The 16,555-nt window shown below is 42.9% G+C and overlaps 1 protein-coding gene and 1 long non-coding RNA gene across 2 annotated transcripts; both read right to left on the bottom strand.

Moving 5' to 3' along the window:
- Positions 1-1,330: 1,330 nt before the first annotated feature.
- LOC310859615 lies at positions 1,331-2,401 on the bottom strand. The gene is made up of 3 exons (XR_014569320.1): positions 2,268-2,401; positions 1,899-2,026; positions 1,331-1,604 (listed from the first exon to the last, which is right to left on the bottom strand). It is a non-coding gene; the product is annotated as an uncharacterized lncRNA (long non-coding RNA).
- Positions 2,402-6,743: 4,342 nt separating this feature from the next.
- Positions 6,744-9,964, bottom strand: percc1 (proline and glutamate rich with coiled coil 1; the record flags this gene model as incomplete). Its single annotated transcript, XM_083764380.1, has 4 exons — positions 6,744-6,778; positions 8,083-8,539; positions 8,699-8,708; positions 9,849-9,964. 4 exons carry the CDS (start codon positions 9,962-9,964, stop codon positions 6,744-6,746), a joined length of 618 nt encoding a protein of 205 aa, XP_083620506.1.
- Between the last annotated feature and the right edge of the window lie 6,591 nt (positions 9,965-16,555).

Genomic DNA, 16,555 nt, shown 5'->3' with positions numbered 1-16,555 from the left:
GATTACAAATGTTTCCTTAACGTCACAAGGCCCATCCAAATGATCCATTATCAGTAACAGCTGAGCAGTGCATCTTGTTTGGTACTTGGACCAATGGACCATCACATTTTGATTGCTGTTTGTGATCAAAAGAGCCAATTCAAGTTTGAAGTACAGTACTATAGACGAATAACAGTTTAAGTCCACATTTTATTCTGACCCCTCCACGAAAAGGCCTAGTTGTCCTGACCCCTTATCCATCATTTATACATTATGGATAATTAGTGTGGACTTAAACTGTTATTCGTCTATAGTACTTTATTGTCGTAGCAGTTGCTAAACTCTAAATAGTAATCAATTCTACTGTATAGGTACAATTATATTTCTATAGACTCCCTGGGAACTGGGCTAATATACTAACAGTCCAGTTTAATATAACATCCTAGTATATCTACTAATCATATCTTAATCCTATTAGTACACTAATTACCTATTACCTATTAGTAATTATTATGATAAAGTAATGTTATAACCATATACTAACCAGATAAATAACATTCTTCTCATGTGCGACTCTGGATTCTGTGTGATCAAATCTGTCTTCTCCTGTGTGTCTTTCTGTTTAAGCTTTTTTGTCTTTTTTTTTCCTTTTTTCTTTCTTTTTCATGTTTTTTTCTCTCTTCTGTTTGTTTCTCTGTTAGTTTGATGTCCCCCCCGTCCCCTTGGGATAGGCACAATAATAATAAGCCTAAACCCTTTTGGTCACAAAAAAAAGGAGAAAAAAAAGTGTAAAACACGACAAAATTTATTATTTATTTTTACGACCAAAATAAAACTGAAAACTGAACTGAACATCTGGTATTTGTCATTCAATTAGAAGCAATACAGAATCATGCATATGAATTAATATTATTAGAGCAAATAATTACATTCCAATGGTGTATGAGGGAAGCAGTAAGAGACCTGGATATTATAGATAGCGGAGCACTGGTCCTAACAGTTTGCAAAAAACTATAAAAGCACAGAAGAGCACAGTTTAATATAAGGTAAAAAATCACACACGTGTGAACTGAGTGGTGCAATTCTCCCCCCCCCCCCCCTCTCTCTCTCTCTCTCTCTCTCTCTCTCTCTCTCACTCTCTCTCATTAGAGTCACTACCCCTCTCACTGTTTCTGGCGCCCCCTACTGCTATTATTAAGTCACATACTCGTGCTTACACAGACACACACACAAACAAACAAACAAACAGGTACGAGGACATTGCAAGCTGGTTGTAGGAGTGGTTGCACCACTCAAAAACAAAAGAATTGAACAAAAGGAAGCACATTGCTTGTTTCCATTGGGGTCCTGAGTAATGAGTATTCAATTCATAGTAATTCAATTCAATTGAAAGGGCTTTGTTGGCATCAACCTTTAAACAAGAATATTGCAAAAGCATGACAATATACAATTTGTCCATTTGGCATCATGTGCATACATTTCACTAGAGAACTCTTTCACAGATCCAACGGTAATGATTAGAACATGCTCTGTCGTCCCAGATCTTTTTGGCATCGACAAACACAACACAGTCTTCTTCCTCTCCAGATCCATTATTGTTATTAGGGTTATCATTGCTCCAGAACCTGTAGAGGAACATTTAATTAATTACAATACCTCTACATTACATCTGTGACACAAGATATAACTTTGCCACATGCAGGATCTAACTATTTCCATAGACAGTTCCCTGGGGACTTTGGTTCCAACGGCTGTATCTTGATCAGCTTTCATTCAAGATCAGGATGAGACAGATGCCATGCTTTTCTCTGGATTTATAAATTATATTCTAGATATTAGGGGGGGGGGGGAGTAGCCAAAATACCTATAATGAAATGAAATGTTAGTTGAAATAAAGAAGATATTAATAAAGGTCTTACGTTGTTGTCAGACGTGTTCCATCTACCCATTCAAACCTTCCTTCTTCAACTATGTCTGTCAAACCCAGCCACACTGTGCCACAGTGTCGCAGTGTGTTGACACAGTGAACAATGCTGTCAACAAAGTTCTGGACAGAGAAATTGCTCATGGTTACTGAAATTCCAATAATTGTACAATAGATGGGTTACAACTTACAAGTTACAACACACACTACTACCCACACACACGCATGCACGCACACACCGACATGTACCGTACATGTGCACACACACACGCGCACACACACATGCGCGCACATGCACACACGCACACACTCGCGCACACACACACACACACACACACACACACACGCACACGCACACACACACCTGCTTTTTTTGGCTCTTTATGGTCATCAGGTCTGATTGTTTGTCTGTACAGAATTGTCTGCTCTCATTCCAGGTTGTCGTTTCAGTCTCAGTAGAGATGTAATAACACACACCATCACCAAATGTGAATTTAGGTTGTGATTCTAACAACAAGAGAATAACGATAGCCAAGATTTGTCATTTAGCTCACATTAAATTATGAACAACGTGATATAACAATGAGTAAAAACAGTGACGGATCACTGACCACAGAGCCTCCTCTTCAGCGCATCTCTCTCTGCAGTTATGTTGGAATCTGCAATAATGAGAATCAACGATATGAAAAGTTTTACATATTTGTTGTAAAATTACATTTTCATTTGACATTGAGACAAAGGGACCTGTTTTGGGGGGAAAGGTACAGTGACTGGTGTGAAGCTCATATCAGTCAACAGCATGGTGTGGTCACAGATGTTTGGTTATTTATTAGACTGGAGAAGGGTGCCGTTTCCACGGTGAAGAGGTGAGATGGGGTTGGATTACAATGAAGATCTCAGTGTGTTTGTTGCAGGTATAGTTTCAATCATGAACTTTCATTAACTAGGCCTGAGCAAAGAGTTAAAAACATTCGCTCTGAAAGAATATATATTCAAACATTTGCGCCACATTTTCACGATTTTTCAAAAATAGCAGACCTACAAGCTCGTAGCGCGCCACTCGGTGGCGCGCTATGAGCTTGTAGATCTGCTATTTTTCAATAGCTAAATTATAACATGATGTTTAAAACACAAAAAGGGGTTCCCGCCCCAAAATGGGTTAAGAGCGGTGCACATGCACATGCAGGTCATTCAAGTCATTTCTACAGTTGTGGAATAAAAGTGTCCGAATAATTTCTCTCCAGAGTAAACTGATGTCCTTGTGCAAGAGGTGCAGATCGAGACACCAACAACAAATCTACGGCTTATCAAACAGGTGTCCTTTGCTATAAACTCTAGTAGACCTGATATGAAAAAAGAAAAGACAAATAAAAAAAGAATATAGGCAGCTGGAGCAAATCATGTGATTTCCCCAAAGTTTTCAAAACACAATTATGTGGTTAAAAACATGGCACTTCTCCCTCCATAAAATGTAATTTTGCCCGTGCCAAATCCACCGTGACCCAAAATAGGACCCAATGTATTTCAATCAAAATGCCACCAACACCATTTCTGAGTGAAATGTGTAAAGATACTTTTTAATTACTCACTGTATATGACCAGGCCAGTGATGACAGCCATTAGGATTACGCACAGCAGACCCAGACACACTGTAGCAGCTCTGAAACCACTGTTCTTCTTGGATTCATCAGAGGCTGAAAAACACAAAGCAAACCTACTGTATGAGGTTGTACTCCATGAGGGTTTAACATTTGAAATTAGCGACACCTCTTAAGTTATGATGCTTTATGTCAGATAAGTAATACTTGTCTTAATTGACAAAATAATATCACATATTATTGTGATAATATCACACGTAGAGTGGCTTTAAACTGAACTTGTCAGTTCTTCTGTAAAGGTTGTATATAGTGTTTCGTTTTACCTCCATGCTGATCTTGTGTTGTGTCCTGCTGGGTACCAGGGCCAGGGCCAGGGTTGTTGTCTATAGAGTCATAGATGTCGACTATCATCTCCTCTCTCTCTCCTCTCTCCTCAATCTCCTGCTGCCTCTCCCTTCGTCCATATCTGACCTTCGTTGTCAGGTCTGGTACGGCATACACGACGTCCTCAGACATTCTAGTTCATCTTCAAACTAACTTTCAGTGTACAACTTGTTGGATATACAGTAAGTAAAAAAAAAGAGGAAGACCAATCTATCGACAGAATCAACTGTCTTTCAGTAAGGCCAAACCGCACCAATGCAACTATAGTCGCAATCGACCCTTGCAACAAAACAGTTTTAAGGCCAGTCCATATACCAATTATGCAACTCTATATTATGTAACATTGGGGATAATGGTTGCAAGTAGTTGCAAATGGTTGCATGTTGCAAGGAAGTTGCACTGGTGTGGACTGGCCTTTAGAGAGCGAGATATTAGAGAAATTATTTTTAAAAAAGGACACTTTCTCCTATGAATGTGCTTGGGTCCTGGTCGGTCCATTCAGGCTCATGTACCCATTTAAGGAGGTTAGACATAATGGAGAAAATATCTAGAGGAAAATGTGACAGGAAATGTAAAACAAATGAATGTAACAGGAAAAGCGCACGTACTGTACCACACTGCGTGGTGAGCATGTAGCAGGTCTGTAGCTATTGAAAAATATCAGATCTACAAGCTCATAGCGCGCCACCGAAACACGTCTATTTTTAGACGTGTTTTAGACGTCTATTTTTAGACGTTTTTTATCCCATTTTTAGACGCTCGTCTAATAGCCCATATCATACGGCATACTGTAGCACGCCGTTTTTCATCATTTTTGTGGATTTAAAAAGAATGAAAAAAAACCTGATGGGTTATAGCCCATAGTTTTTTGATTTTTTGATTTTTTTTTCCTCGTTTTTCATCATTTTTGACCATGGGCTATAGCCCATATCGTACGTCATACTATAGCACGCCGTTTTTCATCATTTTTGAGGATTTGAAAAAATGAAAAAAACGATGGGTTATAGCCCATCGTTTCTTTTTTTTTTATCCTAGTTTTTCATCATTTTGGACCATGGGCTATAGCCCATATCGTACGGCATACTATAGCACGCCGTTTTTCATCATTTTTGAGGATTAAAAAAAAAAAAAAAAAAAAAAAGATGGGTTATAGCCCATCGTTTTTTGATTAAAAAAAAAAATTGAATCCTCGTTTTTCATAATTTTTGACCATCCCACTGAGCAATAGCCGGCTATTAGACGTGCGTCTAAAAATGGGATAAGAAAAACGTCAAAAAATAGACATCTAAAACACGTCTATTTTTAGACGTGTTTTAGACGTCTATTTTTTGAAGTTTTTTATCCCATTTTTAGACGCTCGTCTAATAGCCCATATCATACGGCATACTGTAGCACGCCGCTTTTCATAATTTTTGTGGATTTAAAAATAATGAAAAAAAAAAACGATGGCTTATAGCCCATCGTTTTTGATTTTTTTGTTTTTGTTCCCCTCGTTTTTCATCATTTTTGACCATGGGCTATAGCCCATACCGTACGGCATTCTATAGCACGCCGTTTTTCATAATTTTTGAGGATTTGAAAAAGAAAAAAAAACGATGGGTTATAGCCCATAGTTTTTTGATTTTTTTCCCCTCGTTTTTCATCATTTTTGACCATGGGCTATAGCCCATATCGTACGACATACTATAGCACGCCGTTTTTCATCATTTTTGAGGATTTGAAAAAAATGAAAAAAACGATGGGTTATAGCCCATCGTTTTTTGAATTTTAGAATTTTCTTTTATCCTAGTTTTTCATCATTTTGGACCATGGGCAATAGCCCCCCCGTATATCGTACGGCATACTATAGCACGCCGTTTTTCATCATTTTTGGGGATTCGAAAAAAATGAAAAAATGAAAAACAAATGATGGGTTATAGCCCATGCATCGTTTTTTTTTTTTTTTAATCTTTGTTTTTCATCATTTTTGACCATAGGCTGTAGCCCATATCGTACGGCATACTATAGCACGCCGTTTTTCATCATTTTTGGGGATTTGAAAAAAACGATGGATTATAGCCCATCGTTCTTTATTTATTTAAATGAAAAAACGTCTTTTTTTAATCGTGAAATGTGGCACAAATCTTTGAATATATATTCTTTCAGAGGACTTTATTTATTTCGACGTCAGGCCTAAATGGGTTAAGTCACAAAGGCATCATCTGCATTCAGCAGCTGAATGTTCAATGAAGGCAATTAAGGCACACACAGTAAAGATGACTGTTAACAAAGCAGACAGCAATACATTATGTGTGTTTAATAGTTAGCGTTCACATTACTGTACATTTCATTTAAATATCATGTTGCTTTCGGGGTGTGAATGAAAATGCATTATATATACACACAAGTGACATGACTGCAGTATCATCTGGACTGTACGGAACACACACTTTGACATTTATTTAGCTGACCGTCATCTCCAGTGAAACACTAAACATTTTATTGTAAAGAATGCCCAAATGAATATGTATTCTATTCAGCTACATAACCCCCTCTTTTTATACTCCCCCTGGCCAGCCGGGGCGCCTGATGGAGGGGAAAGGAACTGGTTGGAATAACGTGTTCCTTCCACGCGCTACGTCCAACCAGGGAAACTCCCCCCTGTCAGGTGTAAAGGAGCAACTTGGACACTCAGGCATGAAGGAAGCATGAGTTCAAGTCCGTTGCTCTCCCCTTGTCCCCCATATATGGGGACTAGGTTGGTGGAGGGTATGTGTATAGAGCCCAGGATCACATTAGATGATTGACACAGGGGTGAAAAATGGGTTACAAAATCGTGGGATAAAAAAATAGGATTAAAAAACAGTCAAGTCCAAATTCTATTCTGACCCCTCCACGAAAAGGCCTCGTTGTCCTGACAATGAAAAGGGATGTCCGCACAGCGTTTCTCTGCTCCCAGGACATTTGTATTGGTATGTTTCGACCTGTGTGGGTCTTCGACCAGGTATGATATACCTGACAAAGACCCACAAGGGTCGAAACGTCGTACCAATTTCAAATTTCCTGGGAGCAGAGAAACGGTGTTTCCCTTCCTTTTTCATCGTACGTACGGTATATTTTTGACCAGCACCTGTAGAATTTCTGGAGATGTGCGTGCTTTTCCTGTTGTCCTCACCCCTTATCCATCATTTATACATTATGGATAATTAGTGTGGACTTAAACTGTTTTCCGTCTGTAGTGCTCAATTATGTTGCTATATTAAACCCATTATGTTATAATTTAGCTATTGAAAAATAGCAGATCTACAAGCTCATAGCGCGGCACCGAGTGCCGCGCTACGAGCTTGTAGGTCTAATATTTTTGAAAAAGTCTTGAAAATGTGGCGCAAATCTTTGACTAGATATTCTTTCAGAGGGAACGTTTTTAACTCAAATCTTACCTTCTGGCGGGGATGTCCCTGGAACAACATATTTTTAGACGGGGGTCTATACGGCCAAATTACATTACAATTTTGGGGGTCCTTGACATTAAATATACATTCTTTAATTCGATGTCAGGCCTAAATGGATTAACTAATATAGCTGGGGACCCCTGGAACCCCCCCCCAAGGCCACTTTGATATAGAATAAACATGGAATATCAACATAGAATGTGACTCACAGTCTCACAGATCAACAACAGTAAGTATACAAAGGGATATGTCAGGTTGCACCACCCCTTACCAATAAACAAGTTTTACATTTCTTTTACTATTTTGAAAAACCTTTTAAAATAGTTTGAATAGCCGATCGATGTAGATCGGCTAGTTGAACTATTTTAAAATGTTTGTTTTTTTTAATGGCAAAATACGTTTGGGGATAAGGGGCAAGGAATAGTGCCCAAAGTGTGTGTGTGTGTGTGTGTGTGTGTGTGTGTGTGTGTTTGTGTGTGTGTGTGTGTGTGTGTGTGTGTGTGTGTGTGTGTGTGCGTGTGTGCGTGTGCGCGTGCGTGTATCAGTGTGTGTGTGTGCGTGTGCGTGTGCGTGTATCAGTGTGTGTGTACATGTTCAGGGTTGTGATCCCAGTGTGCGAGCAAGTCACTGAAGTCAGGGTGTGTGTTGTCGCCACCACAGTGCGTGCCAGAGTTAGTGTGTGTGTTGGTGTCAGTGTGTGTGTCGGCGTCAGCGTGTGTGTCGGCGTCAGTGTGTGTGCCGTAGTGTCGCTGCTCGTGTGCGTCACCGTGCGCGCACGCAGCATCAGCAGCAGCAGGGGCGCCACTGAGCGCGAGCAGACGGCAGCACGGGATTGGCTCCGTCCAGAAGCTGAGCGGCAGATGCCGCTTGCTCATTGGTCGGCCGCGGTGCGGCCCGTGGCCCCGCCCCCCCTGGTGGAACAGGTCGGCCAGGGGCCCCAGTCCCGTGTTGTTGTTGTTGTTGTTGTTGCCCCCGGCGACCGCGGTGCGCTGGTCACCACCGGGGCCGGGGGGGCTTCCTGAAGCCCGGGCGAGCCGGAGGAGGTCGTCGTAGTAACGCAGCCTCCCCGACGTCCCCGTTGTCGTCACGGAGACGGAGTCGTCGTCGTAGATGTCACAGGTGTCCTGGTCGCCCCCGGGGCAGCGGCCGAAGTACCGCCTCACGTCGCGGCTGATGACGTCGGCGAAGCGCAGCAGCTGATTGGTCACGTCTGGCGAGTAGGGCTGTCAATCAATCAATCAATCAATCAATCAATTTGGGCTGTAGTGATCATGACATTTTAGTTGACTGTTAGTTGATTGTTGTACAAATAAATGTGATGAGTATTTCATTGTGGGTTTTTTTTGCATTGAACATTAGAACATAATAACATATAAGCCTACATATTTGTTTCTGCAGTAAACACAGATATAGTAATATTAACGAATTCATTATCAAGTACCCAACCACCACTGTACTACAACCAGAACAAACCATTATCTGTTACAATTTTACACTTTCCTTGTATTTGGCGCAAATGGCACTGTGAGCATGCATAAAGTGTGTGGGAAATCGAGTGGCAAAGTGAGTTTAACATCGTTTAACTTTTCTGTTTGGATGAATGGGCTGTCGAGGCCAGAAAGTAGGTTTTTTGCCACTCAGTAGGCGTCCCCGCAACTTCCGGGTATGATGATGATGTCATATGCATACCCTCTATTGTTTGAAAAATCTGCTATTAGGGAAGTTGTATTTATACAACTAGTAGTTTTGGGAGAAGAGACCTCCTTCCGCTCGACCTTAACCACTCCTCCCTCATTATCAACAACTCCTCCCTCCTCATCAAACTCACCTGCCTTTCATTATCACCTGGCCAATCCCCGGTGCAATCACCACAGCATAAATACACCTGCGATCTCTCAACCAAGTTGTTTGTTCTGCTCCACGATAGACCAAACATGTGTTGTGAGTACTGCACTTGTAGATCGGCTATTTTCACTATTCTTCACAATCGCCATCCTCCTCCAACCCAACCTCCTCCTTCCGCCTTGATTCTCTAGGATTCCAGGAGGGGAGGGGCAGTGACGGAGCAGAGGCGACCAACCGCTCATTCCGAGTATAGAGCAAAGATGACTGTCAGCTCCAGAGACTAAACGCCCCCACCCTGAGTCTCGCCCTATACCTTGGGTTCCTCACTCCACTCCATGCATTCATCTCATTCTGTTTCAATAAACTGTTCATCTTGAGCGAAGGTTTGGTCTTACTAAGTGAACGCTATTTTGTAAACCGTTTTTTTATGTACAGAAACATTGGACAGATAAATTCATACAGATGAATCGAAACGATTCTGTATGATTAGGTAATCACTGCCTTACTGGTGAGTGGGGGGGCTCATCTTCCTCCAGAGCGTCACACTCGTCTTCATCATCATCATCATCATCATCACCATCCTCCTCCTCCTCCTCCTCTTCGTCTTGTCTCTCGCCCTCCTGCCGTCTCTCTCTCTTCTGGTCCTCGGATGGTGGCGGAGGAGAGTGCTGATGCATGATGGGATACCTCTCATGGTGGTCGTCGGGTGGAGGAGAGTGCTGTTGCATGATGGGAAAGTAGCACGGAGGAGGAGGAGGAGGAGGAGGCGGGAGGCGGAGCGCTCTGATGACACCTGTAGCCATGGCGACTGGACGGACGGACAGGACAGACAGACGGACGGACGGACGGACGGACGGACGGACGGACGGACGGACGGACGGACGGACGGACGGACGGACGGACGGACGGACGGACGGACGGACGGACGGACGGACGGACGGACGGACGGACGGACGGACGGACGGACGGACGGACGGACGGACGGACGGACGGACGGACGGACGGACGGGCGGGCGGGCGGGCGGGCGGGCGGGCGGGCGGGCGGGCAGACAGACAGACAGACAGACAGACAGACAGACAGACAGACAGACAGACAGACAGACAGCATGGTTCAGGATGATGAGGAACGGTTCATGTTTTCAAAAGACTTTAAAACAGGACTTTAGAACAGGATTTATGTTTTACACGCACGCACGCTTTATGGTGTCGTCCACAGTTAACAGTTTTGTTTTAAGTTGTGCTTGAAATGTGCTGCAATTCTCCAATCGGTTAATCAATTCATCAATCAATCAAAACACACACACACACACACACACACGCACGCACGCACGCACGCACGCACGCACGCACGCACGCACGCACGCACACGCACACACACGTCACACACACACACACACACACCCTCACACACACACACACACATACACACACACACACACACACACGGCTACCTTCATGCATGAAGATGACCTGTCAAATTCAAGAGAGAGAGCGAGAGGACCAAGTACTGTGTGTGTGTGTGTGTGTGTGTGTGTGTGTGTGTGTGTGTGTGTGTGTGTGTGTGTGTGTGTGTGTGTGTGTGTGTGTGTGCATGTGTGTGTGTGTGTGTCTATAGGTGAATGTAATGCTCATTTCAACACACTTTCGGTCATGGCACTATTATGGAACAACGATGGAGCTGCACAGAGACGAATTTCACACATTCTTTCCACGCGTGTGTAAACCCAAGGCTATGTGTGACAATAAAGATGAATCTGATTCCAAAAAAGCACAATTTATTTATTTATATGTAAAGTTATATTTACCTGTTATGAGAACGGTCAGGCTCTTCCAAATATACACGATGACCGACGGTCCGTCTTCCTCGCGTGCGTCTCTGTGTCTGTCTGTGTGTCTGTGTGTGTGTGTGTGTGTGTGTGTCTGTCGTGGAAACTATACACTCCCGCATGGTTCAAACCGTTTATATACCTCTAGACAAGGCTGCATGCATGCACGTGTGCGTGCGTGTGCACGTGCATGCGTGCGTGCTTGTGTGTTTTAGGATGAGGCTATGTTTCCAGGACAAATATTTGCATGCTGGTATTGGTCAAACACACCTTGTTTACTTTGTCGCCTGGTAACGGGGGAGGGGGGTGAGGGCTAATGGATGCTCTGCTAGGGCACAATGAAGAGCCAGTACACACACACACACACACACACACACACACACACACACACACACACACACACACACACACACACACACACTCCATTGCTCATCCCGTTGTGTTCTCAGCCCTAGTTAAAGAGTAAAAGGGTGTGAAATCAGATCACACGCCGTTTTGACTTCTAGAGGGACTCGCACACATGCACATCAAAAGGATGTCTTCTAGAGGGACTCGCACACACACACATCAAAAGGATGTCTTCTAGAGGGACTCTCACACACACACACCAAAAGGATGTCTTCTAGAGGGACTCTCACACACACACACCAAAAGGATGTCTTCTAGAGGGACTCTCACACACACACATCAAAAGGATGTCTTCTAGAGGGACTCTCACACACACACATCAAAAGGATGTCTTCTAGAGGGACTCGCACACACACACATCAAAAGGATGTCTTCTAGAGGGACTCTCACACACACACACCAAAAGGATGTCTTCTAGAGGGACTCTCACACACACACACCAAAAGGATGTCTTCTAGAGGGACTCTCACACACACACATCAAAAGGATGTCTTCTAGAGGGACTCTCACACACACACATCAAAAGGATGTCTTCTAGAGGGACTCTCACACACACACACACACACACACCAAAAGGATGTCTTCTAGAGGGACTCTCACACACACACACATCAAAAGGATGTCTTCTAGAGGGACTCTCACACACACACACACACACACACACACACACACACACACACACACCAAAAGGATGTCTTCTAGAGAGACTCTCACACACACATCAAAAGGATGTCTTCTAGAGGGACTCTCACACACACACACCAAAAGGATGTCTTCTAGAGGGACTCTCACACACACACACCAAAAGGATGTCTTCTAGAGGGACTCTCACACACACACATCAAAAGGATGTCTTCTAGAGGGACTCTCACACACACACATCAAAAGGATGTCTTCTAGAGGGACTCTCACACACACACACACACACACACACACACACACACACACACACACCAAAAGGATGTCTTCTAGAGGGACTCTCACACACACACACACACACATCAAAAGGATGTCTTCTAGAGGGACTCTCACACACACACACACACACACACACACACACACACACACACACACACACACACACACACACACACACCAAAAGGATGTCTTCTAGAGAGACTCTCACACACACACCAAAAGGATGTCTTCTAGAGAGACTCACACACACACCAAAAGGATGTCTTCTAGAGAGACTCTCACACACACATCAAAAGGATGTCTTCTAGAGAGACTCTCACACACACACCAAAAGGATGTCTTCTAGAGAGACTCTCACACACACATCAAAAGGATGTCTTCTAGAGAGACTCTCACACACACATCAAAAGGATGTCTTCTAGAGAGACTCTCACACACACACCAAAAGGATGTCTTCTAGAGGGACTCTCACACACACACACACACACCAAAAGGATGTCTTCTAGAGGGACTCTCACACACACACATCAAAAGGATGTCTTCTAGAGGGACTCGCACACACACACACCAAAAGGATGTCTTCTAGAGGGACTCTCACACACACATCAAAAGGATGTCTTCTAGAGGGACTCTCACACACACACACACACACCAAAAGGATGTCTTCTAGAGGGACTCGCACACACACACATCAAAAGGATGTCTTCTAGAGGGACTCTCACACACACACACACACACACACACGCACACACACACACACACACACACACACACACATCAAAATGATGTCTTCTATGGGACTCACACACACACATCAAAAGGATGTCTTCTAGAGGGACTCTCACACACACACACACACACACATCAAAAGGATGTCTTCTAGAGAGACTCACACACACATCAAAAGGATGTCTTCTAGAGAGACTCTCACACACACATCAAAAGGATGTCTTCTAGGGACTCTCACACACACACATCAAAAGGATGTCTTCTAGAGGGACTCTCACACACATCAAAAGGATGTCTTCTAGAGAGACTCTCACACACATCAAAAGGATGTCTTCTAGAGACACACACACACACACACACACACACACACACATCAAAAGGATGTCTTCTAGAGGGACTCGCACACACACATCAAAAGGATGTCTTCTAGAGGGACTCGCACACACATCAAAAGGATGTTTGGATATGGAGAGTCCTACACCAGTGGTGTCCAAACTTCTTCATGTCAAGGACCCCCAAATTGACACGCAATCAAGCCGTGGACCCCCCATTTGCAGATATATGGCAGGGACCCCCCCATAAGAGAAGAGTTTTACGGCTCTAGCAGTGATTTTCAACGTGTTAAATTTCAATACCTTCAGTTTGACATGCATTAGTCTACGGACCCCCCCCCATATCTCTGGGACCTGGGAAGTAAATTTTACTCTGAGAGTGTACAAATGGAACCGTTTAGGGTCCATTTGGTTCCATTTTTTATACACTCTCATAGTTAGACCCATAAGGGTCCAATTGGACCCTTATGGGGAACTCCCTCAAGGACCCCTAGGGGTCCCCGGACCCCACTTTGGGAACCACTGTCCTACACCACCAATTAATGATACTTTGACCCACATTTTGTAAAAATAAATAAAAAAATAAATAAAATAAATTGCCAGGTTGAACGAGGCCAAAATAGGGATACATAATAATTACCAATAAATATTGATGAAAAAATTATGATGAAAAAAATCAGCGCCAAACTTTTCGTTCTCAAACGGTTTCATGTAAGGACGCCCAATTTGATATGCATTGTAATCAGCTTATAGAACAGCATGTAGGCCTATACAGTTATAAGCGCTCATGAATACTTACAATGAAATTAAGCCTTTATAACTCAAGATCTAATATAATACTTTTTATTATATATACAATTACACATCACTCACATTGGCCATTTTTTTTTCCAATTACATTTATCATATTTGAAATACATCATAATAATTAATATAACACTTAATAAACACTGTTATAAAGCATTATAGTGTGATTAGCAATAGCATTCTATTTATGTGAGAAGTGAGAAGATCTGAATATAATTTTTTTTGCAGTAGGCCTACACCGTCAGGAATGTATATTTATGGAATACACTATGATCCTTGTGAGTGTCCAGCAATTATATTATCCCATTCTGGACGTGAACTCCTTTTGGTGTTTTAACGAAGCATTATGTTATACTTTAGCTATTGAAAAATAGCAGATCTACAAGCTCATAGCGCGCCACTGAGTGGCCCGCTACGAGCTTGTATAGGTCTGCTATTTTTTTTAAACCGTGAAAATGCGGCACAAATCTTTGAATATATATTCTTTCAGAAGACTTTTTGTTTTCGACGTCAGGCCTACAAATGAGTTAAATATAATTATATATAATTATCTTCTAAGTATATACAATGCTTAATAAGGTGTTAATTTTCGTTATAAAAGCATTACGACTATTTATACGTTTTTAAAACGTTTATAAGCGATATAAGCAGATTTGAATGTTTACAGTACAATGCATTCTAAACATGGGATGCATAGCCAAGTCCTATATCAACGTTTCATTGTTCTGTAAATCTAATTGTTTATCAAGCATGATGAACACCAGACTAGAACACTCTTGACTCAAACAAAGCAGAGCATTTTCTAAAAGACTTTTCCATCTCTGTTAAATGGATACAATGTGTGTGTGTGTGCGCGTGTGCTTCTGTCTGCCTGTCCTTCTGTTTGTGTGTGTAAGAACAACATTATGGTGTATCCGTGTGTGTGTGTGTGTGTGTGTGTGTGTGTGTGTGTGTGTGTATACATGTCCTCCTGTGCCTAAAAGCCTGTGTAATTTATTGTGGGTGCGTGGAGAGCTCACATATTGCCGCTATTGATCCTGTGACCTAAAATCAACACAGAAGCCTGGATACCAATGATGGGCGCTGCTGCTCTGATAGCGCGTGCACACTTGCACGCGCACACACATACGCACGCACACACAGACGCACGCACGCACACAGCCCTGCCACTATATTTTTCCATAATATGCATTTGGCAGCTTATATCAGAAAAGAAAATATCATTAAAGTTAAACACATTACTGCTAGCATCCCTAATTGGCTTTTCTTGTAACCATATCAGCATGCAAGCATTCTGTGAAAATATAGCAGATCTCCTATAAGCTTTTTCAACTATAGCCTACAAACTCCATTTTGTGCATGATAATTAAGCACTATTCACATCACCAAGTACTATACCTAGAAAATAACTAGAAAATAATAACTACAAAAAAGAAGATTTGAAAAGTCCACAATGATCCCAATGGGTAGATGGGACTTTTGGGGGAGGGGTCAGGAAGAAATATGGACTTACACCATTGTCTTTGTTCTATAGTTAAAACTATAAAGTGCTTGGTGTGGACTAACCTCATTGGAAACGCACGCTGCTTTTTGGTGACTGATATTAGGCCTATATCCTTCAAATAACCTTTCCAGCCATGGTTAGATAGGCCTATACATGCTGTTCAACTTCAACAGATTGGAGAGGTTATGGCTGTTCACTGTGACGGCCCGGGCCTATATGCATCATAGAACAGAACTGACCTGCAGCAGATTGGAGGAGAGGTCCAGTTCAGTCCAGTGAGCCTCATGGGAGCACCAGGCACCCTTTGCAGTCCCTGAGCGGAGCGGCCCATTGAGTCCAACCCCCCCATCAGGGCTGGACTGGGACGAAAAATTCGGCCCGGTCATTTTCAGCGTGAATTAGGCCCAGACCGGCCCACGACCTGACAACCAGCGCGCAGATAGCAGAAACTCTACCGCCCGCTCCGTCGCAGCACACACAAACAAACAAGCCCTAATACCACCACTTTTACAGAACAACATAAATGATACAAACCAACAGACAACTATACACAACCCTTTGTAGAGGGTTTATTTGTCACTCACTGATACAGGTACAGTGAAATGATCACGATGGCACTGGCAGAATGCCAGCACGCCCGGACCTTTCCTGGTGGCCTGCCGCCTATTGGCCTGCCTGCCTGTCAAAAAGAAAAGGGAAAAAAATGTTTTTAATTTTTTAATTTATCATGGCGGCCCCCTACTCTAGTCCAGCCCTGCCCCCCGTGACACCATCCGGAGGACGAGGCCAGACAGAACCTCAGGTCCGTCAACAGACAGTGAGACAGACCACCAGATTAAAAGTCCTCATTCACAATCTTCAGTTGCTTCA

The sequence above is a fragment of the Protomyctophum parallelum genome, assembly GCF_964188405.1.
Source record: "Protomyctophum parallelum genome assembly, chromosome: 5".
NCBI lineage: Eukaryota > Metazoa > Chordata > Actinopteri > Myctophiformes > Myctophidae > Protomyctophum > Protomyctophum parallelum.
This window is presented reverse-complemented; position numbering and strand designations above follow the sequence as displayed.